The sequence below is a fragment of the Eublepharis macularius genome, chromosome 1 (genome assembly GCF_028583425.1).
Source record: "Eublepharis macularius isolate TG4126 chromosome 1, MPM_Emac_v1.0, whole genome shotgun sequence".
NCBI lineage: Eukaryota > Metazoa > Chordata > Lepidosauria > Squamata > Eublepharidae > Eublepharis > Eublepharis macularius.
In genome coordinates this window covers 227,739,158-227,764,767 of record NC_072790.1, presented here as the reverse complement: position 1 = coordinate 227,764,767, position 25,610 = coordinate 227,739,158, and the positions used below count along the sequence as shown (strand labels likewise).

Here is a 25,610-nt window from a genome sequence, read left to right as displayed (position 1 = left end):
CAGAAATAACCCATGTTAAAAACAGACCCTGATTGACCTGCTGGCTCATAGCTTTCTGTGTGTTGTGTGTGCAGGATTGCAAAGCTAACATTCTTCTGGCAAGGGCTCAGCCCCAGAACCTGGAATATACAATTGCTTCCAAATGTACAAAAAAGCACCCCGCCCCCAAGAACTTACAATCAGCCCTCCCTTCCCCTGTATTTTGGGATGGAACAAAGGGCAAAGAATATACCTTTTGAGCCAGGGAACAAGCCTGCCTGGAAACCCCATTTACCCGCTGCCCCACTCCTATGCATTTGCGGACGGTGACTGTGGTTCATACTCTCCGTGCATGATCTTGTCCCTCCTGAGCCTTAACCCTGAAACCTGGCTCTGGATCCAAGCCTGCACTCAGTTTATACCTTGAGCTGAAAAGTCATTCTCCGTGGATATAGGAGAAGAATAAGGGAAGTGGAGAGACCAGGCATGTGTGTCTGCTACCTGTTCTTGAGCTGGATTAGCAAGGGCATATTCCAACTATGCCATGGCCGCTTAACTGAAAGATGGATGCACAGTGGGATGCACTGCAGGGATGCGCGATGGACAGGCCTTCCAGGGTGATGTGAGCCAGCAGCTGGAGCCGACCTGACATGCCTCACCGAAGGCAAGAGGGATTGGAGCAATCAGTGTGTTTTTGCAGCTGTCTGAACGGGCTGCCTAGGCTGTGATAACTCGGGTCAAGATGGCTAGAAAAATAATCGGGGCAGGCACCTCAGTTCCATGCTCCGAGTCTCATCCATGTTATGTAGCCGCACTCTGTGCCAGCAAGCAAAAAGCCTAGAATTTCATGCCTTGGGTAAAGCCTGCCCTGCCTGGCGGGCAGATAGGTCTGACCTCGGGTAGCAGAGCAACTTCTCTCAACCTTGGGAGTCTTGTGTGCCTGTTTTGTGGAGTGGCAATCAAAATACGTGCCCAGCCACTGAGCTACAGCTCTTCTCCACGAAGACGTTGGAATCCTGTGCTCAGGGCTCATTATACAGATTATGCCCATTTGTTTAACTGTCAGACTGCATTCTAATTATCTTAACTATTTCTGGGTTTTCAATGCATTAGGAATATTTTGGCAATGACTGCAGAACGGGAAGGCAGGGAAGAAAAGAAGGCTGGGGCTAGCGGGGTAGCTTGGCAGACGACGGCACAGATCCAGAAAGGCAGGAGGGGCCGAGGTACTGGATCCAGAATCCCCTGCCCCGATCTCTGAATATTGAGCAGATGAGGAGTGCAACGCAGAAAAGGGTTGGGCACAACTGAGAGATGAGCTACACGATCCGCAGGGTTTTTAAAAAATGTATTTATACCCCACTGAGCTCTTCAAAACAGCCTATATTGTTCTGCGTTCTTCCAGTTTATCCTTAAAACAGCCTGTAAGGTAGGTCTAACTGACAGAGAGTGACAGGCTTAAGGTCTCCCAGCGAGCTTCTCTGGCACACTGGGGTTTCAAACTTGGGTTTCCCAGATCCTAATCTACACTCTGACTATTACACCACACTGTCTCTGACCAAAAGCATCACATGCTCCTCCTAGCCTGTATCACTTCCCCAGGTAGCGAATGACATGTTTGAGTTAAGCAGAAAAAATCTTTTCCTGCATATGTCACAGAGATTTCTAGACTCTTCCTTGTGAAAAACCAGCTTTCTATGGGCTGAGAGCATTCCATGTGGTCTAAGTGCACAGGACAGTCAAGCACACCGATCAAGTGGAACTCTTGAATGTTACCAACCAGCAAAATTGCTGCCTTTGAGACAGGAAGGATGCTTGCAGAGCAAGGACTTGTGGGGGAGGAGGGTGAGGATGGGGGGTGGGTTTAAACCACTGCAGGTTCCTTGCCAGCGAGAGCTTGGGTCACTCGCTGTCAGGAGCGGAAGTCAGGCTTAGCTTTCACTGCAACCGTACTTCCAGATAAAACCCTTTCCTCTTCACTGCAGGAATGAGCTTCTTGCTGATGGTGACTCAGGCTGCCTCTGATCTGTACAGCCCATCTCAAGCCCCATTTCTTGGTCACACCAGAGATAGAATTCTGAGCGCTGGCTTTTCTACAAAGGGATGATTCTATTTGATTTTCAGGCTTGGATCTTCCCTGCTCCGCTCCCAAGTCCTACTTCCTTTATGAATGTGCATTTGGAGCCAGATCCAAATTCAATGGGTTTATCATGACTCTGGCACAGCGAAAGACTCGTTCACATGACAACACCTGAAGCAGGAAGGTCTGTCCATATGATGTGGCTTTGACCCACATAGTAGAATTTACCTTCTGAGGCAAGAGGGGCTCAGGTGTGCCTTGAAGCCCTTTCCTGGAGGTGCTCAGTCATTTGTTATGGCTTCCACTGTTCCCGGGCTGAATATTGCCTAAGCAAAAAGGTTCTGGGGCTGAGCGCTGGTCAGTTCAAAAGTAAAGGCATGTGGCAAGTTGTCTTGGGAAACAGCCCCTACTTGGCAAAAGTGTGAAAAGCAGGGAGGGGGGAGGATTACAGGATTTTCCTCATATCCTTCCCTGTCCTGCCCAGAAGGCTTTTGATCTGAGGTTCCTGGTGAGTTCCATTCTGGGAACCCAGCGCCCAGACATGTGTGGACTTGGATAGGATCTAGACTGTTGCACGTGGGGAGAAGAAGATTCAGCCACCCTCCCCACCAAGTGCTGTTTTCCTGACCTAAAATGGCCATGGGGAACCACTATTTTCCTTGTTGAGGAAACCCACATGCAGCCATCACTACATACAAGTTTTCCCCAAAGGGTATGCATGTGTGAGGTTTAAGCCCTTTCTCCTCTCCTGCCACCGTCCCACTCTGAATTGGACCCCTCAATCTGAGAACTGAGTTCTGCACACAGAACTCACAAGACACACCTGGGCCGTTTCCAGATGGCTTACCTGAAGCCGCTCCATGCCGCAATGTTGTGGATCGTGCCGGGGAAAACGTGAACTATCGCGTTCTCGCGCGAGTTTTGCACGATGTCGCACAAAACTCGTGCGAGAGACCATGATCCACAACATTGCGGCATGGAGCGGCTTCAGGTAAGCCATCTGGAAATGGCCCTGGTTGGAAATCTTTGTGGTGAATGGGGGAGAATGCTTGGAAAATGTCATATACCGTTAGGCTCTGGGATGACCTAGAGTGTAGTCCCCCCCCCCACCCAGAGGATTTTTATTTTATTTTATTTATTGATTGTCTTTTTTCACTGAAACTGAAGGAGGATTACATAGTGTGAGATTAGTACAATCAGTATCAAAGACATTTCCATACAGTGTCAAGGATCAGTGTTAAATCACCTGCTTAGCATGCAGAAGGTCCTAGGTTCAATCCCCGGCATCTCCAGTTGAAGGGATGGGGGTAGGAGGAGATGTGAAAGACCTCTGCTTGGGAGAGTAGTTGCCGGTCAGAGGAGACAACACTGTCCTTGATAGACCAATGGTCTGACTCAGCATAAGGCAGCTTCATATGTTCAGGTTGGGGGGAGATTGAAGCAGGACCTCTGAGAATAAGTTGAGGATGCAGCCAGGACATCCGCTTGGCTAAAGCCCCCACACTCATGTGCAAACTTGGGGCAAGTGGGGCAGAGTCTGTACTCATTGAAAGATGGGTCCAGATGAGCTGTTAGTCTAGCTGGTGGGATCTTTTAACTACCATATAGTCACCGGGCAGCTCTGGCATACAGGAGAAGTGCATGCTGAATCCTTACTTAAATAAAATGAAATTAAAACCTTTTACCCCAAAATTTGATTATTTTGCATAGTTTCTTTTTTCTTTTTCTAAAAACTATTTGGTTGTGCTAGATACAGGGAGGGACACAAAGCTCTGCCAAGCACAGAAGCCAAACACCCAACCTTCCTCTCTGGCTTATCAAACCTCAGCAGGTCGTTAAATCTTCGCAACCATTAGGACTAGAAATGTGCTTGATTGACTGAAAGCAGAAAGCCTGCACTGGGGTGTTCACACGTTCCTGGGATGGAGTTGCTGCTGACATTTATTTCTGTATGGGCTGTGAAAGCACACAAATGTTTCCTTCTCCCACCGGGCTGTGCCATGGAGCTTGATACTACAGGGAACCAGCTCCCCGCACAGTTGCAGATGCTGCAAGGTAAGTCCGTAAGCGGCCCCTTGATACAGCCATTAGGAAAGCCTAGATGTCCAAGTCCTAGTGCCAGGAGGGCCTGCAGAAACAGAGGCTTGGAAGAAGGCTGTTTTAGTGGAGGGACTAAGGTAGGCTTTGGGGCAAGGGCAAAGTGTGTAATCTGCAGCAAAGCGCTTGCTCCAATTGCAGCTTGCCCTGCCAAGCTCTGCAGTGGCCAGGAGAACCGGGATGCAGGCCCATGACAGAGCCATCCAAGGGTCCTTTTGCTGCCAAGCCCATGCTTGCCTCTTGCCTTTGCTGGCATGGTTCTGTATGTGGCTGGGAGACATGCCAAGCACATACCTGTTTGGGCTGCATCTGCCTGCCTGTCTAGGGCCGCATGTGGGTCAGAGGTACATGAAGCCCTTACTGTATTTGCAGAGACCTCTGGTTTTGCACCAAAGAAAGCCAGACTCTGCAAACTGAGCTGCTTTGCAGGGATTTCTTTCCTTTGAAGGGATTTCTTTTCTTGTGAATTATTCTCGTAGGTTGTGGAACTGCCTCCCATAGGAAGAAGCGCTTCAGGCTACAACCCTGGTGGTGGGGGACAGGGGATCTATAAAACCTGCATGTCTACAAACACTTTTAGGGAGCTGTTGGGGCTGGGCTGGAAGTGAATTCTGCAGCATTTTTATGCCATGAGGTTTTAAATGTTCTCTTATTCCTTTTTATTGTTTTAAATGTTGCTGTAAGTTGTCTCAAGCACAGGAGAGGTGGCAGAGGCATGTTTTTAAACAAAGCCATATTTTTGTGCTGCTAGAACTACAAACAGTGAAGAGTCTTAGAAAACTCCTACCCCCAGCAGCCAATGGTCTTTTCCCTTCCTGCCATGTTTTCCCTGGGTATACTTTGCTTTCAAGCTTATCTTTTTCTCTATGAGAACTAGAAACTTGCATATTTGAAAGCAGCAAAATTCTCAGGATGCTGACTCTGCACCAGAGTTCATGCACTTGCACAATGCAAATCACAAAAGCACAGGAAAAAATACACCCAGATAAGACTGTGTGCACCTATCAGAGCCCTTGTTAGTGTGTGTGTGTGTGTGTGTGTGTGTGTGTGTATCATTTTTTGCATGCTACCCAGTGATGTCGCTTCTAGGTGTCTTTGCATGGAGCTACCAGGATTAATTCCCATGTTGCATGGCAAGTGTGTGAGTATATTATCTGCGTGCTAGGGCAAATGCGCACCCCTCCCCGTTTGACTGTAGGTGTGCCCCAGGGGGCGAGAGGATGGAAAAAGACCCACCCGTGCTCGGTTCACACTCCTCCAGGTCTTCATCGTCGCTGGGGCACTCGGCCGAAGCCACCAAGAGGTCATCCGTGTTCTAAGGGGGCAGAAACAGAGATCCTTTTAGCAGAAGGGAAGTGACCACCTGGCCATCAGCATCTCGGCCTTTGTTGCCAAATAGCCTGGTCCTCTGTCAGCAGCAATGAAGAAATTCTCTCAGTGCTCCCTCAGAGATGTATAGGCACAATACACACCTGGTTATTCCCCCCGAGCTCCCTGTTTGCTTCACAATCATGAAGATTCTAGGTAAGTGTTGGTCCACTGTTTTTTTTTTAAGATACCCTTTTAGCCAACATATTATAAAATAGTAGGCAAGCTTCTGAGTTATGCAGAACTCTTCATCAGGCTGTACAGTGAATACCACCCTCCTCCCCCAACCTCAAAGTGGTGGGCAAAGAAAAATTGGTTTCGGGCATGATGGACAATAAAGACTGTACACTAGGGGCTTCTCCATCATGCCCCCAAACACCTCTTTCCTCTTCCCCCTCATCAAACAATCAATCAATCCTTCCTTCCACATTGAACACACAGCATGATGAAAACTTTTGGGGAATTCAACAACTTGCTCACTGTTTTTTGACGTGGCAGTTGGGCTTAAGAAAAAGAAGCCGCAGTTTTTAGAGTTGCTTGTCTATCACAGCATCAGAGTCCATCTCTCTAAGCCCCCTTCCCCAGAGACAGGGACATCAAACACCCATCACCAGCTTCCTATGCAACCCGGACCAGAATGCCACAAACTGAGAGAAAAAGGCACCTTAAATAGGTTTGTCACCAGGACTGGAGAAAAATGCTGCTTTAACAGAAGTGAAATGGACAGGTGCTACTTTTCATGGCATGGAGATAAATAACTTCTCCTGGTAAACAGCATCCCATTCAGCTTCTATTAAAGGGACAGAACATATTTTCCCTCGGACTGTTGGCAACTGCAGACAGAGCTCATGCTAGTAAGCCAAGAAATACCGCTTCCCCGCTCAGTCTCGCAGGAACCTTAAACAACAGGAAAGAGATCTGAGCATAATCAAAGCTATCTGGGCCTCACTAAAGGGAATTCTACTGGGCATCTAAAAATTACTGGTGGTACCTAAGGAGTCATGCTTATATGTGCGTGTGTGTGTGCCTGTGCAGATAGATGAGGCAAGAATCACAACACAGTGTGAACTTGATTTTGCACACAGCAAGTTTAAGTTGTTGATCCGCGCTTAGCCTTGACTTTGCATTTATGCATTCCAAAGCACATACATGCTTTGTATGCATTTTTTTAAAAAATCACAAATATTTTAAAGAGTTATTTTGGGATGTGGTGGGGGAGGCCTGTTGACGATGTCTTGGGTGTGAGGCAACAGATGTTCACTATAGCACCCCTCCCCCAGCAGCCTACACAAGGAACGAAAAAGCACATGTGAACCTATGCAGTTGCCTTATAGTGTCAGACGAGGATGATGCACTCTAGCAGCTGGTCTCCAAGGTCTCCGGCAGATAAGGATCTTTCCCAGTCTGGCCTCTGGAAGGCCAAGCTAGAAGATGTATAGGAAATGCGTGACCAGCCCCCCCCCCCATTTTTTCTTTTTAACTGAGAGCCAAGCTACAAGTGACGTCTTACACAGGTTGGACACTAGTCGGCTTCCCTCAAGTTTTGATGGGAAATGTAGGCGTCCTGGTTTTACAGCTTGGCTCTCCATTACAGCTGCAAGACCAGGACGCCTACATTTCCCATCAAAATTTGAGGGAAGCTGACAAGTGTCCAACCTGTGTCAGGCGTCACTTGTAGCTTGGCTCTGAAAAGCTGCATTGGAGACAGTGGAAGAGTAGGGGACGGGAAGGAGCTGCTTCACCCCATCCCTCCCTCCCATTCTTTTTCAGGTCCAAACTAGGAAAAACATGAGATCTCTGAATCTTTGCTCCTGCGAGGAGAAAAGCAAGTGGGAGACGAGAGCTTAGAGGAGGAGGTGACTAACTGGTGCATTTCTACCATGCAGTTCCTCCAAGGAGCTCACAGCCGCCGCCACTGTTTTGCTTTCTCCCACTTTTATCCTCTCAAAGCTCCTGTGATAGGTTAGAATAAGAGAATGTGACTGGCCCTCCGATAGAAAGTTCATGGCAGAGTAGGGATCTGAACCCAGTTCTCTCCACTCCTTGTCTGAACACACTGGAGTGGCTCTACTGAATGAAGTGTAAGCCAGGAGGCTAACCATTTCCCAGTTGCAATGGGGTCGGTGGGTGGGTAATATCGCTGGCCTACCTTATACAGTTGTTGCTACTAGGAACCCTGTATCAATGTACTCAAAGTGCTCTAGATATTGAAATGTGCCAAGTGTTGTGATTACCCAGCTCTCCCTTGTGGAGTCAGTACTCTGGGGAATCCCCGGCCACGTGTTGGGTCTAGCAGTAAAGAAAGCAACAAGCTTTTCCTCAAATCTGGGACATGCATTTGGGACAGTGAAGGATTTATGGAGAAATACTTTTTCAGCTGTCTCCTGAAAACCTCCTGATGCAGGAAATTTGGAATGTGAATTGTAGAGTCTTTGTCTTCTGTGAATTTAGGATTTCTGTAGAATTGATCAGATAATCTTATCCTTTGAACTTGGTTTGTAAGAAGGTATAAGAGATAGTGGCATTGCCCTGTACAGCATGCATCGTCAGAGACTTCTGCTGTGCATCAGTTTATTCGGGTGCTGACTCTAATAAACTTGCATCTTGTTTCCCATACTCTCTGCCTTGGGTCGTTGAGGGGTGCAACTTTGGATTTGGGGGTTCTTCCAATATTGGGGCTTGAGGGAGTCCCCCTTACAGACATATTTTTTTCCACCCTTGTAAGCCAGCAAGGAAGAAGGCAAAGTTGGGTGTGGGTGGGCACCAAACATGTATAACTTGATCGACTTGAAATGGCTTTTAAGCAATCATGGCCTAATAACTCTCCTTTAGCATAGGCTCCCTTACAGGATTGTTGTGACATTAGAACCGTATGCCCACTGTCCTTGAAGATATGATGCAGACCAAATTACCAACTGTGACCTAGGAAATTCCTGCAGTTTGGGGAGTGGTACTATCGGGGGGTGGGGATTTGGGAAGGGATTCCCCCTAGAATCTATGGTATACCACAGAGTCTCCCTTTCAAAGCTGCCTTTTCCTCCAGAGGAACTGATCTTCTGTAGTCTGGGGATCAGCTGTAATTCCCAGAAAACTGCAGGCCCCAGTTGGAGGTGTGATGGGTGAGGAAGGGGCTCCAGAAAGGGCCTCCCCCCTCCCTGGGCCATCAGTATTCTGGAGCCAGCACAGCATGTATCAACCCCAGCGTGTCGGAATTAGCATAACAAAGGCTTGGACAGGAACCTGGGGCATGGAATCAATCACTGAGACCCCATTCAATGAGCAGAATATAAACGAGTAGGTTTTGGAGACAAACGACAGGCAGCAGAGACGCCCCTGCCTCCTGTCCTCTGCTCTCACTGCAGCAGCTTCAGCGTGCTTGCGCTTGGTAGGCGTTTTCTCGTTCCGCTGAGCTCCGACAGACACAGGAGAGCAGCAGATATCCACCCCACCCCACCTTCATGCTCCCTTCCTTATACCGTGCACCTTCACTGGTTCTCCTCCGCCCTTCAGCCTGTTTTTAGCAGTTTCTGCCTTCCCCTGCACATGTGCCATTCTTCTGCTCCGGGGCTTAAGGTGAGCTTTGGCTTCAAACCTTTCTTCTTCCAGTGTCAGGGTTCAGCTTTAGCATGTGCGAGGAAGGACATGCCCGCAAGCCTGTGCAGTGTGTTTTCCCTTCAGAGATGGCTGCTGCATCTCAGGGCTTCAAGGTCAGACAATATGGAATCCAGACCAAACACCAGGTTACTGGCCTATCGCCCTCACATTAATCTGTGTCCTCCACTCCCAAGATGAAAACAGGAAATAAAGGAGAGCAGCATTGAAGCTTTCCCAGTAGCTGCCCATGATTCTAGGTATAACGTGTTGTTGATGAAAACATACTCTGCACATGTCAAAGGTGTGCTTGATTATTCCCCGATTTCAAGGTTGAGAGATACCTGACAATGGAAATGCATTCTGGGGCTGAATCATAGCTCAGCATTAGCCCTACTTCCCTCTAGTCTCCACAGGAGCTGCTCCTTTTCCAGTCTGAATCCCTCATGCTGAAAAGGTACCAAAGCCATTCCCTTGAAAATGACAGCAATCAGGAATCCAAATTCCGGGCGTTGCAATAAATGTCACACCCCAGTCATATTGAATGGCTCCGCACCGTCACAGCCCATCCCATGAAATGTGGCTGGCTGCCCAGACTTCCTCTTCTGTACCAGGCTTGGCAGGCAATGATTTTCAACAAGCTGAGGATGCCCACGGGAAGCCAGGCTGTTTCCCCCCACCATCACCACTGTGGAGCCAAGTGGCCCGGGGAATGGCAGAAAGGTGCTTGAGTATTGAGGAGGACCCTTGGCAAACCAAGTGCTCTCACTGCAGAGGCCCTTGAAAGAGATGGCTGGCGAGCCTTGAGAGTGGCTATTGACTGGTAGAACAGATCCCCCAGTAGCTGGGTGAGCTTTCCTCTATTCAACATGGGACTCTCCCAAAGAAGAGCTGGCTTTGGAGCCCTCAGCTTGGCAAGCGTAGACTGTTGGCAACTGCAGCGTTTCCCTCATCCTCCTCTGCTGTCCCACAAGCATTCAGTGGCTACTGCCTCTGATTGCTCTGGGGATGTGGCTCTTTCCCAAGAGTGCTGAGCATTTAACACCCCGTTTAAGCACCTTTGGAGTGTGGGAACACATTGAATCCCGCCTTCCTTCCCCTGCTACTCCAACACAAGCTTATAGGGGAAACTGTTTCTGAGTGCAGATCTGAATTAGTGCTTGGGAGAAGTGAACCAGGCAAGGGTGGTTATTCCACATGAATTAACGCAAAATACAAGGGGATGATTTCAATTATGTGTGGCATCAGTCAAATCTCTCCCCCTCCCAATTCCTCTCATATCTTCACACCACCTGTCTCTTCCCTGTTTCCCCCCTCCCCTTTCCAGGGATGCGAAACCAGGCCGGCCTAATTACTGCCACAGTTGCCGTGGCAACCCGAAGAGGACTTTGTCAGCGGTTTTTTTGAAGCAACATCATCTGTGCCATCAGAAGAAGGAAAACCCAAGACCGTTATTTTTAAGGGGGGCGGTTAAATTTTCCTCTCCCCTATGCATTTGTTGTGCAGTTGTGCAAAGCACTGGTAACCAACTGGTAACTGGTAACCTCCCTGGCTCGTGTGGGTCTCCACAGAAGTCATAAACAGCAGCGATGAGGCCAGGAAGAGGGGAGAAAAAGGAGAGCAAGCTGAGCAAAGACCCCTTCAGCCATCTTGGAATCTGTGGCATGAATGAAACAGTCCTCCAGCATGGAAAGGGACACGTGCCACATGCCCGTCAATGCCAGGGGTCCAGGAAATCAAACAGATTTTTTGGGGGGGGCTTGTCTCTCCAATGAGAAAGAACCTTAGAATCTGTTGTGGTCCCAATGGCTGCAAGTTTTGGAAGCTCTGGGTTCAAGTCTCTCCCCTGATGTGGACTCACTCAGGCACCTCAGACCAATTGTTCTCCTTTGTAGAGGGAAAAGCTGTTCACCTCACAGGGATCTTGTGTGGGAAACCATTCCACACCTTTTAAAAGAGCTTAATAAAGATGCCCTGTGCCTGCAACCAAGAAAAAAAAAGTGTGGTGTGCCTACTAAATAAAAGCTTTAAATAAAGAACATTTAAAATGAAAATTTTAAACAAAAACTTCCATAAATGGAATAGGGGTTGTGGTTTGTTGCTCTGTTTATTGCGTGTATTGTTGTTTTCCAAATTTTGTAAGCTAGTTGTTGTGTTGTTTATACTGTTTTTCTTTATTGTGTTGCTTTCCAAGTGTTGTAATTCTGCCTTAAGTTGCAGCGAGAAAGGCAGATTTTATAAGCAAAGTCAATAAAAATAAATCCATTCCACCTATCAAGCCCAGAACTGCACTGGGTCTTAGGGAAGCTGAACTTGTGCTCCAAACGCTCCTTTTGAAACAAGAGACTGTGCCACCTTCTAGAAACGCAAGATCTTCTGTGGCTGAAGGTCAGGCTTTTAGAGGTGTGACTCCATCTCTAAGGAAAGACCTTCTTGAAGAGCGAAAGGAGGAACCATCAATGATGGCTTCTAGGAGGAGATCCAAAATTGATTTCTTTGAAAGGGCATTCCAATGAACTGATATTTGTAAGGTTGCAGCTGCATCAGTGAACTTCTGGTCTTGTTCGAAAGTGTTTGGGTTGGTTAACTGTTGCTGCTGATTTTTGTTAAAAAAATGTACTATAGGATTGCTTTAACTTTCTGTGATTGGTGGACATCATCCGTAAGCCATCTTGGACTCTTTGGAGGAAAGGCAGGATATGAATACAGGAGGCCGGAGTTGAGCAAGCAAGACGGGGGAAGTGTTTGGCTGGGGAAGGCAGCTTAACACCATCCTAGCCATGACTGCTGAACCAGTAGTAGAACGGAGGCCAATCAGCTAGGGAGCTTGAATGTCACACTTATGGATTTTAGACTACAAGAGAGAGATTTTTCAGTATGAAAGTGGATGGTTCCACCCTTTCTGGAGCATTAATGGAGGCCCTGATTCTAGAAGCACTTAAACAAGACTCTCCTTTTCTGAAGCAAAGCTTGGGGAGAAGGAAGACACTGGGTGCTTCCACATGAAGATTTCTCCATGCATCTGACGAAGAGAGCTGTGGTTCTCGAAAGCTTATGCTACAAATAAGTTGGTTAGTCTTAAAGGTGCTACTGGATTCTTTACTATTCTCCCTGCATGGAAAGCAGAAAGCTCCGACATTTACAAGGAATGTCCACACAACACTGGGTTCATTCTGAGCATGGCATGTGGCATTCCTGGGGCTTTCAAACCAGATAAAAAATAAACCTACTCTGATCTGGGTCACAGAGGATTCTTCATGGTAGTGATGGAGGAGTGCCTGTGAGGATGCTTTGCCTGTTGCCATCCTGAGCAGGGGTATGGACCTGAGCTCTCTTTTCAAAAAGGTGTTGGGCAGCTTGCTGCCAGGTGCCATTTCCCTCCATTAAGGTCTCTGAAGGGCTTTTGTGCACTCCCTGCCAAGCCATGCTGCATCACCGTGATTGGCTCAGCTGGGAAAGTGAAAGGAAAGGAGGGCTTTCATGGATTTTGGGGGGGGGGACACCAAGGGAAAAGGGGGAGGCAGCAGTGAGAGGTGCAGGACCAGGTCATATGGATGTCATTCCTGCCCAGCTTGCTGTTACTGCCATAACAGGGGCACATTTTCATGGTCCCACATGGAAGCAGCCACTTGGCTGCTAAAGAGTGACTTCCACTTGTTACTGGTGTCAAGGGGTGACAGAGGGGGGGAGTCTTTGCAACATGAGCAAAGCCTGGGCACGGATCAAAGGGTGCAATCTTGGAGCCAAGAGGAGGCCTAGAGGAGACCATCCTCCATTGCTGTAGTTCACAGAATCACACAGAATCATAGAGTTGGAAGGGGCCATACAGACCTTCTAGTCCAACCCCCTGCCCAATGCAGGATGAGCCTAAAGCATCCCTGACAAATACTCATCTAGCCTCTTCTTGAAAACTGCCACTGAAGGGGAGCTCACCACCTCCCTAGAGTCCTTGCAAGTGGTGAGGGGTCCTCTGAATACAAGAAAGTATTAGGGTCTTCAGCAGCTTCTCTCTCTCTTCCAGGTGTTCCTCTCTGACTGGGACCCAGGTGGCTGGCAGGTTCTTACTAGAAGGCTCTCTCTGTTACAAACTGTTGGAGATGCTCTGCTCATAATTTTATATGGGCAAGAAGCTTCTTTAGTTGAAATGCATGGCCAGGTTTTCTATGTGGTGGCACCAGCCCTACAAAACCAGCCGCCCGGCGAGATTTGCCGATGGTCAGCTCTGCAATGTTTGCGGGGGCAAGCTGATACTTGTTGCTCTTTGATTCTATACTTGCAGGGCATTCATGATTTTATTTTATGAATGGTTTCATTTATTTTATTAGCTGCCAAGAACTCTTCCTGAATGGAGCGGTTAGTTTAACTGGCATGTGGCTAATTATGAATCGTGCCTTCTTCGCTGCGGATCACACATGGCAATGAAGAGTTGGGACAGATGACGGGCATGTTATTAGGCACAGGAGATACGAATCAGACTGATAATGGTCACTGGAACAGCTCAAACTGCTGTACGAGGCCCGTTCCACACTCAGGCTGTTCTCTGCAGCCCTGTAGTGACATTAGCCGCATCTGGAATTACAACAGGGAATCCACATCACTTTGGATATCCTTCCATTTTTCATAGCTCTGTGACAATCTGTATAAGTAGGTGTGAGGGCTCAGAGTCCTGCCACTTCCCTCTTCTTGCAAATGTCAGCAAGTTTCTACTTCTGCTTCTTTTGTGTGTAAAGGACCCCTGGTGATTAGTGCTGCCCACATAACGGGCACTTTTTGGAGACGTTACAACATGATCTCTTGATCAGCGCCAATCCTTTGTTGTTCACGACAACATTATGTTGCCATTTCCAACAAATGTGACGGTGGCAGTAGTTGGTGCACAGCATGGCAGCTAGTAGAGGAAGTCCCAATTAATGGGAAGGGAATGACCATTAGCCAGGATGCAAGGGGGGAGGAATGCCTCTCGACACTTGCCTGCAGCCGTGGCAAAGCAGCCCTCTCAGTGTGTTGTGGAAGAAGGACTGCCCACTGGTCCTAAAGTTGTGCTTGTATTCTGCAAACTGAATGTATGTTGCTGAAAAGCAGCAAAAGTGGGGAATGCAACGTGGAAAGAAAACACTGGATCATTCACTATGTTGTTTGGAGCCTCCACATCACAGGTAAGGATTGACTAATATTGAGTGCACCACGATTGCCCAGCGTGGAACCGGCCTGACAGTCCTAGTTTTTGAGTCTCATAGAATCATCTGATGAGCATGCCAGACACCTGAGGAAGAGTTCTGTGAAGTTCACTGTTAGACTTCTCCTCATTAAAAAAGCCCCAGAAAACTAGCTTTTGTTGCATTTATTTCTGAAAGCAGGACACAAATACCTTAAATAAACAAATAAAGAAACAAACGTTAGGGGATTTGCTGATGCTTCCCCTTTGGTGTCCCTTTTTGCTTTTTAAAAATGTTTTAATATTTTTATGTGATTTCATTATGCAGCTGGAGTGGTAATTGCATTTTATTGTGTTTTGTAAAGTGCCCTCAGTGCCACTTGATGTGAGGCGAGTGGAGGCTTATATAAATAAAACCCGATGCAAACTTTTAAGCTAAGCTGAGCTCCCCCACCCCTGTGCCTCCCTGAGATCTGCTCGAACAGGAAAAAGCAAGGAGCTGAAGAAGTGCAAGGTGGGTCTTGCTGGGTCCCTGGCAAAAGCATCACACACAGACAAAATTCTGTGACGGCAATCTTAGCAGAAGAAACTTGAATCCCATCTCTGCTGAATGTTGTTGGTAACCTGGAAATTTGCTTTGTGCCAGAACTCTTATCTATCAAATGAATTTCTACTGTACCCTTCCTCTAAGGAGCTTATGGGAGCAACCATGGCTCTTCTTTGCCTATTTTATCCTTACAATAACCCTGTACTGGGGTGGGGGTGGGGGTGGAGTAAAGTGTCCAGCAATCGTAACCACTGTACAACACCACCGATTCTCTAACATTATGCTTCAATGCACATCTGTTTGGCTTTCTTCAGTCTGAGTGGTGGCATGCAGGGGGCAGACAAGAATATAACAACAACATTCTATTTACATACTGCCCTTCGGGATGACTTAACACCCACTCAGAGATGTTTACAAAGTTTGTTATTATCATCCCCACAACAACAATCACCCTGTGAAGTGGGTGGGGCTGAGAGAGCTCCAAGAAGCTGTGACTGACCCAAGGTCACCCAGCTGGCTTCAAGTGGAGGAGTGGGGAATCAAACCTGGTTCTCCAGATTAGAGTCACGCTGCTCTTAACCCCTACACCAAACTGGCTCTCAGTTTGGCTTGACAAATCAGGGTGGGTGGCACAGGAGGCTATGCCAGGGTTAGCAAGTGACTGCACAGAAAACTTGTCTTGCCTCCTTGGCAGGAACCAGTGATTTGACTGGAAGGATGGGATGGCAAAGCAGGGGAAAACAAGACCTGCAATTCCCTCAGAAAGGTCTCCGCTGCTCATTTACTTGTGCTACTTCAATCAAACCCTTCAGACCCTACAGCCTCCAGGTACTGAAAGCAGCAAGTGTCCAAACGTCCAAATACAAAGGACTCTCTAGGAAGGAAACAACAGGGCATGTGGACAACATTGTACTAGGGCTCCACCCTCCTCCTACCAAAGCCTTGCCTGCTTGGACTGCCCTCGAGACCAATGGAAAACAACAGGCATGGATGTGGAATGCATGGCGAATCTGAGGAGGGCGAGGCTGACGGCAAGGAAGTGCAAGGGACTTCACCTGAACGCAACGGCAGGTCTTGAAGCATTCTGCCTGGAGTAAAAGACCCAAGAAATATGCCGCAGGACAGTAGCAGGAGGAATGATCGCCTCATCCGTCCGTCTCCTGTCTTTCCTCCAAGGACCTCAAGGCAGCATGCATGGCCCACGCCTCACTTCTGTGCATGAAGGCTTGGAGGCGATGCTCTAATGCTGGCTCTCGACCAGGTGTGCTCTTTATTTATTTGGTACCTGAACTAATCACTTTTCACACATGTCTGGTCCTGATTTATAACAGAGGCAGAAGAGCGTTTCCTGCCGTCTTCAGAAATACAGCAGAAGTGCAGAGTGTAGTTTCAAGGCATCTAATCCAGCGTTTTGAGAAAAATATTTTGAATCCAAGGTTCTAGTCCCTCTGAGGCTACAGAAACAAAATGTGGTGGCATTTTGGTGGCAGGGGGAGATTGATTGCCCATTGGGTTCTTGGCTGTCCAGCAAAGGTAAATAAATTTTTACCAATGAAGCTCATTGGTATTTTAGATGTGCAGAAGCCAGTTTGTCTGGGGCATAATTTAGGTTGTAGTGGCACAGAACTCTGAAGCTTAAACCTGATTTCTCCTGTCTGAGGCCCCCGTTGCCAGCTCCCCCTTTCACTGCTTGCTTGGCACCAGTCCTCCCCACCATGTCCCCTTCCCCTCAGGGTCCTACTTTAAACTGACCTGGGTGATGCTGTCACGCATGGTGGGAGAACGGCCACGCCGCGTCGTGGTCGTGGCCATGGTGGTGGTGGTCTCCATGATGGTGGTGGACATGTCTGCCAGTAAGGTGGTGGCCGTGGTCTCCGTGGTCATGACAGATGGCACCTCGCCCACCAGCCGCAGGTTCCCCTCCACCTTCACGTTGGGGTCGCTCTCGGCAGCCAGGGATAGCACCTTGAGCCCATTGTAGTAGAGGCCCGAGATCTGGCCCTGGAAAGGCCGACCTTGGTCCCGGCCTCCAATCTTGATGGCGGCCTGGCTGTTAAATATTGTCAGCTGGCGACCTGTTGGGGGAGAGGGAGAGGGAAGGGAAGACACAGAGAAGGGAGCAGAGGACAAACAGAGAGAGAGAGAAGGTGGCAAATGTGAATCGAGGACTCGGTGGCGAGGGAGGCTCAGCATACAGAAGACATGAAGTGCAAAGTCCAACTGGCTGGGATTCAGAGCTCAGGAAGGCAGACGGTCCCCACCCACCCACTCTGCTTCTAGATGCTTTACTACATTTTGTCATTTGTTTCTTTCAGCGATTCTGTTCCCCACCTCTCATCCTTTGTCGTCTTACCCCAAGAGGCATTTCCATCCCTTCTTTCTTGTCCATTTATTCAATTTTCCTCCCTTCCTTGCCACATTGGGTTGCCTGGAAACTCACAACACCTTCCAGTAAGAAGGAGCAAGACGGAAGAGGGATGCCCTTGGGCTCAATGGGACCATCAGCCCAGGGCAGGGTCATGTCCAATAAGTCAGTGGGGCCAAAGAACCCGTATTTACCTGCTTGCTGGAACTGAGATGAGGGGGGTGATGGTGGATCTGAGACAATTCAGGAGGCTGGAATCAATCGAACACAATCTAGACTTTCTACATTCTTATCTAATCTATTTTATTCTGTCCTTATTGCAACTAGATAAGAGGGAAAAGAGAAAGACAGATCTAAAAGACAGGCCGTTCTTAGCCCATCCGTCTTTTTAACTTGTATTTCTTTCCCTGTCTTTCTATCCATCCATCACAGCAACCGGTTCATTTTGCAATTTTTCTCTCCATTCTTTCAACCAAGTGCCTCTCTTAACATGCCACCTCATTGCAGCATTTCCCACCACTCTGCACTTTCCAACCAGTTGGCCCACTCTGGGATGTGCCTTCATGCACCCTTCACAAGACAAAGAGTGAGCGAGAATGGACAGGGTCTATGGGCCAACAGCTGACAAGGAAATAGTCAAGGAAGCCCTTTGATGTTGTCTGGTTACACCAAATGTCCTCCCTTTCAGGCCTCCTCAGACAGGCTCTTAAACCTCAGAAGGATGGAGGTAGCTGGACTGTCCCCTCCCCTCCCAGAAAAGGCATGCTTATTCTACACGTGAGCTGCAGGACTCTGCTTTACCCTGCGCCCTCTCCCTGGTCCATCTAGACAGGGTGTTGTTGTCTTACTGTTGTCCATGGCAGGATAACTTCAAGGATGATTGGGTGGTGAGCCAGGTAGCAACTGTGCAAGTGTGACCAAGAAACCCATGTTGAGCAAGGATAGCAGATTGTCTACTGACCTGGGGGTGGTATAGGAAGCTCTGTAAAGAAGTGCTTGTTCCGTGTGTGTATTTGTATGTTTTTGCGAAGAGCCTGGCAGCTAATGCTGGGAACTGGGCATAGTTAGCAGAGGTATGCATATATTGCTGGCCACACCAGATGTGGACTGTGAGGGAGTTTCCAAAGCAAAGAAGGAAAGAGGTGATAAGGGAGAGGGAAGGAATAGGTGTACAGCTGGAAAGGGGGCAGTGAGAGTATGGCTCAGGAGATGACAGGAAGTGCAGGTGGGAAAACTCCAGGTGGAGATGGTTGGTGTGTGTGTATGTGTGTGTGAGGGAGAGAGTGCACACAAGCAACACCACAGCTCTGGGGAAAGAAAACATGGCAAACCCTAAATGCGTAGACAAGAAAGTCTTCTACATGTCTCAGATGCTTGCTTACAAGTTAATCCTAAGTAGGTCTACTCAGAAACCTACTCAGGGGTGCTTACACCCAGTAAAGTGTTATTGGTAGCCTAATATTGGTTCAAGGGAGCTGATTTCTATGAAATCTGAGCAGCCTGTAGGAGTCCAATAGAGCAAATGGCAGCTCCCAGGAAGTCATTTCAGATCAAGAAAATGGTGCACACGGGGGAAAGAGCTAATCCTCCCACATCTGAATTGTGACTTCCAGTGGTTGCTAGATCCAAAGGAAAAAATGTGCCAGAAATCTCCCAAAGTCTCAACTGGTATGGCTTTACTTATCCGGAAAGCCATTTTCACTCCTAGATTTTTAAATTTCGCATTAGATTTTTAAATTTGTATTTATTTATGTTATTTATGGTCTGCCTTTCTCACTGAGACTCAAGACAGATTACACATTAACAATATATTTTTTTGTCTACTCATCGGGGTGTACCATGGTGGTCTACTGAAGGAGGCAGAGTGTGGAATGGGAGGGTACTGGGGTTAAATTAGGGGGAAGAGGCACGCTGTGATTTGGTCACATGGCTCACCCTCTAAATGGGGGCTGGATGGGCTGCTGAAGGTGAGGCTAAAGGGCTCTTTTCCCACATGGTGGATTGGGCCAAGCTGGCCAAGGGAGAAGGGCTTGGTGCAGTTTTTGCGCCCCCCCCCCCAATCTCCAGGGGCTGCTCATTAGCGGCTTTCCCAGCCAGCTGTGAAGCTTCAAACTTCGCCAGCACCAGCCTGGGAGAGGGCCCCCCCTCCACCTCGCTCACTCTTCGTTCAAACAGTTTCATAGCTTTTTTTAAGAACAGAAAAAGAGATGGAGAAATGTTAAAGGGAACGTCTGTTGCAACCAAAAAAAGCGTCTCCAGATGGAGCCGACTGAACCTTTCTGTTATTTTTTTTAAAAAAGGAAGAAAAAAACCCAACACACAACCCTGACTTTAAAATAAACAGCTCTGAGGGTTTATTTTGTGCGCAGAGAAGTTTGAAAATGGATTATTTTTAACACTCGAGTCTTTTTTGCTCCTCCTCTCCTCATTTAGAAAACAAAATTATTTCTGTTTAATTTTGCTGTTTGTTCAGGGTTAAAGGATCAGGCCCAAAATAAATAGATTCCTGCCAGCATTTGCCAACTCCGTTATCTCCCCATCCATGGAATTTCCCCCCTTCTTTTTTGGTTTAATGCCTTAATTAGTTTTTGTTGTTAGCAGCCAGTATTTCATCCTCTGATTTAATGTCATTTTTCTGTTGTAGCATTTTATTTACCACCTAGATGTTTGGCTATGTGAAAATGCACCAGCATGCGAGCCATGACCACGCGCATGTGTGAATGCAGCCGGGGCCTGCAAACAGAGTCTACAAAAGCAGAAAATGCCTGGGAGCAAGGCACTACCAGAGCCTACAGTTAATGTGGCTTGCTAAAATCCTGCAACTCAACAGCAAACAAAAGATGTGTGTGTGCACATGCATGAGAGACAGTGTCTGTGTGTTTGAGAGAGACAGACAGAGAGAGAGAGAAAACAGGACTTGTGCCAAATGAAACATCTGTGGAAGCCAAGACGGCTTAGCAACCTCCTGGGAGGCATAATTCAGAAACAAATCCGCCTGAGTAGCCGATATCCCCGGTGTGTATGTGTGCCTCCCTTCCCCCGTTACTCTTTATCATCCAGGCATGCTGGAGCAGGCAGAGACCCACCCCCCATTCTTGCTGCTAGGCCAGCCAGTTCTGCGAGATTGGGCAGCACAGCCCAGAAGAAACCTATAAAGCAGCATGGCTGGGGAAAAAAACAGCACAAGTCTGGGGCCACTGGAGATGCTAAGCAGCAGAGAGAAATGTGTGTACGTGAAAGAGACAAGGCTCAGGCTTGATCTGAGCCCAGGCTCAGGATGGAGTTCAGAGGGTGCCTCTGAACATGAACAGAGTGTCTGTCACCACTGGGCAACAACTAGCACCCATAAGAGCCAGAAGGGATTCCAGGCAAGTGTGGGTTTGGATTGCTCTCTTTTTAGAGAGAGATTAACTACCTCTTACCCTAAGCAGACTCTAACATCTTCCTTCAGCACAGCAGTTATAAATAGTAAATGCTCCCGGTGGAGGTTGGGTAACTTCGATAGGGCAGGACTTGGCAGCAGCTCCTTTCCCCAGAACGGGGAGGCTGTGTCCTAAATCAAAGGGAGAAGGAGGAAAGGGAGAGGGGACTCTTGCTGGGCTAGCGGGGTCTATGCCTACAAGTAGGTTTGGTGCATTGGTGCGTTTCCTTTGCGAGCTCAGAGCCTAAAATTTGGCAAGGCTTCTGTGCTCGAAAGCTCTTAAAATCAGGAACAACGGCCAGGGCCCACTGGTAGACACAGCAGCTGTAAAGCGAAGTAATCAAGCGCATGAATAATAATACAGGTTCAAATGCAGCATTGTTTCCTTAAGCTGAGCGAGAAGATTTATTTATTTCCTGTTCTGGAGAAGAAAATTTACTCTATCTGGTAATAGTTCACCCCTCTCTCTCTCTCTTTTTGGTATGGAAAGATCTTTCCTTTTTTGATGGAAAGATTTTGTCTTTGTCAGTGCATTTTGTTTTAGAGCTAGGCATTAAAAAAAACCCAACCAACCCCTAATTCAATAGCATATGTGGGGGGTCATATAAGCAGGCTGATCTCAGGAATGGCCCTCTCTGCCCTCTTTATCCAATCTTTGCTGGTGTGTTAAATCTAAGGCAGCTCTTGGCATACCAAGGCTGTCTTTCCCTCTCCAGCCCCCCAAAAACTGGCAAAGAAGGAACTGCAGGAGTCAAAAGTGTTGCAGCAAGAGAAGAGCAGTCTTTGCATGCTAAAAACCAGCAGCAACTCTAGCCCAATTCTACCTTCACTGGGTTGCTGCAAATATACGGAAGACGACGAATGTATCTAGCTGTATCTGAAGAAGTGAGCTCTGGCTCACGAAAGCTCATACCCTACCACAAATTTTGTTAGCCTTACAGGTGCTGCTGGACTCTTGCTCTTTTCTACTTGTATTCCCTATGTTATCTGCAAAGGACAGCTTATAGGTGAAAAAATTCAGTTTGAACAAAGAAAACAAAAAAGTTTGTCTTCTATCTCTCCTGCTGATGGAATGTTAGAATATCTCAAGGGATAGGAAAATTGGAGAACTAACATGACTGCAATAAATCTTAAGATCTGAAGAAGGGGGAGCCTTGGATCCAATGTTTTCTGATGGATTTGGTCTAGAGAGAAAGGCCAGTACCAAATCATTTGGGGAGTGCCTTTGGCGATGGAGAACCTTTAATCTTTTCAGTCAAACCTTCACCTCACCTGCAGCAAGATAGGCAGAATTCTTCTGCAGCCTTGCTTTGCAGCAACCAGGGCACATCAAAGCCATTTAATGTCATAGTTTCCTTCCAAGGAACCCCTGGGAAGCGAGCGGGGGCTGTGAATTCTACTGGATGCCTTCCTGCCTCCTGCAAATTCTGAACTACAGTTCCCAAATTTTCTTAGGAAAGGCAAAAAACATGGTTGTTAAACTGGCTGAAATTTTGAAAAGTAACTGTGTTCGGAACCTTGCTTGTTGTGATCATAATATAATAATAATAATAACATGTGGTTTATATACCGCCCTTCAGGACAACTTAATGCACACTCAGAGCGGTTTACAAAGTATGTTATTATTATCCGCACATGCATGAGAGACAGTGTGTGTCTTGTTGTGATCATAAATTCTGGAGACTGTCAAAACAAAGGACATTGGAAAACGTAGGTCTTGGACATACAGAGAAGCAGAGTCCATAATGGTTCACTCAAGTGTATGTGTACAGAATTCTGCTTTTGTACCATAATACAATAAAAGAATTCCTACTCTCTTTTCAAGATCTGCACGGAGCCTGAGAATTTGCCTTAGAAGGCATCCTAAATACATAAAACCCACTGGTCCCTCACAGCAGCCATCAGAGTCTTTCTTGTGTCTTTGTTTGCAAACATATGTGAGTTGGTTATCTTTGTGTGTTTGTGTGTGACAGAGAATGAGAATGTGTGGAGGAAGAGGGTGTGCTTTACCAACATCCATTTGTAATGCACGTCAGTTTATCAAATGATGCGCCTCCCCAGCAAATTCCACAGTACTCAGACAGGATCATTTCTTGCCCAGGTTTTCTGTTACCTTCATCACCCTCCTTTCTGCTGATTTTTCTTCCCTTCTGGTTTTTGTTAAAAAAAAACCTCATTAAAAGTCCCTTTAACTGGTTTTTGTTTTCATTTTTTGTTGTTTTGTTTAAACCATCAAGTTATAGACATTAAAAGATACATTTAGATGCTTATCCCCTTTAGAAAAGCAAAGCCAACTAACTGTTATTAAGACATTTGGAATTTATAGGTTAAAAAAACTGTTTAGCACTTGGTTTGTGTTAAAAAAAGTTATTAACTGGTTAAATTAAGATTTAAAACGATCTTTTCTTTCTTTTCTTTTTTTTTGTCTGTTTGTTACGGTTGTTCTTCCCCACTGTTTAAAGTGTTAAAGGTGCAGCACTCGCCCCGAAAAAGGCAACAAGTCCTTAAAGGGAAAAAAAGAGGCAGTTTGCAAAGCTGGTAAGAAGAGGCATAGCCAAAATTGGCAGCTGTGATCCCAAGTGGTTGCACGCAGGGACAGTGGCATCACACATGGCCAGGCTGACCTGGGCCACAGCCTAACTCCGCTCTACATCTGCTTGCCTTGAGCCTCCCTTCTTTCTGAGTAGAGGCTTGCGGGGGGGGGGGGGGGAGAAGGATATGGCTTGACAAATTAAGATGGGTGTTACAGGGGGCTTTGTCAGGGTTAGCACTTGACAGCGCAAAAAGCCTGTGTTGCCATTCTGGCTGGAGTCAATGTCCCGACTAGAAAGACAGGATGGCAGTATGGACAAAAAGAAAACCTGCAACTTCCCGAGAAAAGTACCCACTGATCATTTACATGTGTTTATTCATTTAAACTCTATGCACACTTAATAGTACCCATGAGGTGTGCCTACCGCTGCTATTAGTACCAAAGGAGGAAAAGCTCAGTAGTGGCAACCTGGGATACTGATCTCTTTAAACAGGGCTTTTTTTCTGGAAAAAGAGGTGGTGGAACTCAGTGGGTTGCCCTCGGAGAAAATGGTCACATGGCTGGTGGCCCCGCCCCCTGATCTCCAGACAGAGGGGAGCTTAGATTGCCCTCTGTGCCGCTCGGCGGCGCGGAAGGCAATCTCAACTCCCCTCTGTCCAGAGATCAGGGGGCGGGGCCACCAGACATGTGACCATTTTCAAGAGGTTCCGGAACTCTGTTCCACTGTGTTCCTGCTGAAAAAAAGCCCTGCCTTTAAAGGTAAAGTGTGCGGTTGACTTGCAACGGACTCATGCCGACCCCTTCGAGCCGACCCTTTCATGGGGGTTTCAAGGCAAAAGATGAGCAGAAGTGGTTTGCCGTTACCTTCCTCTGCACAGCAGCCCCAGTCTTTCTTGGTGGTTTCTCATCCACCCACCCACCTCTGCTTAACTTCCCAGCTCTGACAAGATCAAGCTAGTCTGGGCTATTAGGGTTGCTCTGCAGTTCCTTTTACCCAGGATAAAATGGTCTTGTTATTGGCAAAGGATAAAGTTGGTGGGGTCCCCCAAGGATCGGCCAGGCCTCCAAACTCAGAGAAGTGCTCTGAGCCCAAAAAAAAGCTGTGTGTTGCAGGGCTGGGAGAGGGGGAAAAAGAAAAAGAGCAGCGTAATTATGGAGATAAAGGCAGAGGCAATAGTCAAGAAAGGCAAAGAGTTGATGGAGTGTGTCCTTTCCTTCTCTTTCTAGGGGCATGCACCTCCCTGCTCCCACCACCACCAGTCAAATACAGGAGGTGGGAAAACACACATCACAACGATGTGACATTGTGCATTGTGTTAACATTCCATACTCATCAGAGACATGGAGAGAATGCGAGCTCTCTAGCTCCACCCAACCGAGCCACCAATTTGGTCTATGACAGTTCAGTCCCTGAACAGAGTGAGTTAGCAGAGAAACAGCACTTCTGAGTATGTGCAAAGTAACCCACAACCAATGCCGGCACATCTGGAAATTCAAGGCAGAAGAAATGCACCCCAGAGAACTCTGCACCAAAGCAAAGGCCCAGAGCTAACGTAATGAGAAGGGAGTAAGTCTCAGGTGTGTCCCTCTCAGGGGCTCACGATAGCTCAGATCCCCCCATAACTACCCCATCTCTCATCAGACTGCCCTCTTCCCTCTGACCTGGCCCTCTTAAATATGCATAGCTCATGTTGCCAGAAGTCACTTATATCCCTCTTTCTGCCACTCTCTGCACTGGGATGTGCTTCACTCCGTATGCATCTGAAGTATGTACACAGCCCTGCAAGTTCCCTTTCCAGGCATGACCACAGGCAGCAGAAAGCAGGTGTATTTGTCCAGGGGTGGGATGAGATGGATGGGGAAGGAAGGAGGTCTCCTCTGCAAATTAACCACAGCCAAGCCTCTTATTTCCAAAGAGTTCTCACCATCTTCATTCACCAGCCTTGAATTGTCGCTCTCCATGAAATGTTCTGCCAGGGGGAAAGGAGAGAGAGGGGAGGGATCAAGGGGGCTTCAGGGGGGAGAGCACTGCACCTTTAAACCTTTTTTGCTCCCTCATTAATTAACCGGAATTAATTATTGTTAATTACCTTTGTCGAGTAGCCACTCATCTACTACTCGACCGAGTCGATACGGAATTCTCTGTCTAGCAATCGCCAGGCGTTCATTATCACTGTTCCCTTCAAAGAGTTTAGAGAGAGATTTGTACATGGTTAAAAGAAAACGAAAAAAAAAACAAAAGAAAATAGAGAGAGAGAGACATACGCCATCTGGAAGGTCAAAGGTCAGAGGTTAGCATGTTTAGTGAGGTCAGTCTAAGCTCAGGCAAACAGCAGCTTAAGCCCTGATAGAAAATTAGCTGTTAGGTCTCTGTTAAAAGTTGTTTGAGGGGGGGGGGGGGAGAGTAGGGGGATCAGTTTTGGGTTTTGGTTTGGAGTTTAGTGGTTTTAGCCAGCAGCGGTCAAAGCTCTAGT

At 47.4% G+C, this 25,610-nt stretch overlaps 1 protein-coding gene across 3 annotated transcripts in view; it reads right to left on the bottom strand.

The window, feature by feature from the left end:
- The window catches only part of NRXN2 (neurexin 2), a 309,122-nt gene that overhangs the window by 17,172 nt on the left and 266,340 nt on the right, over positions 1-25,610 (bottom strand). For 2 of the 3 annotated variants that reach the window (XM_054990706.1, XM_054990715.1), the window contains 3 exons: positions 25,227-25,316; positions 16,570-16,892; positions 5,393-5,471 (listed from right to left, as the gene is read on the bottom strand). In XM_054990706.1, the coding sequence (XP_054846681.1) occupies positions 5,393-5,471; positions 16,570-16,892; positions 25,227-25,316 (492 nt within the window). Of the gene's footprint in view, positions 1-3,855; positions 3,861-5,388; positions 5,472-16,569; positions 16,893-25,226; positions 25,317-25,610 lie in introns of all 3 variants that reach the window. The other variant, XM_054990724.1, reaches the window with a different exon arrangement.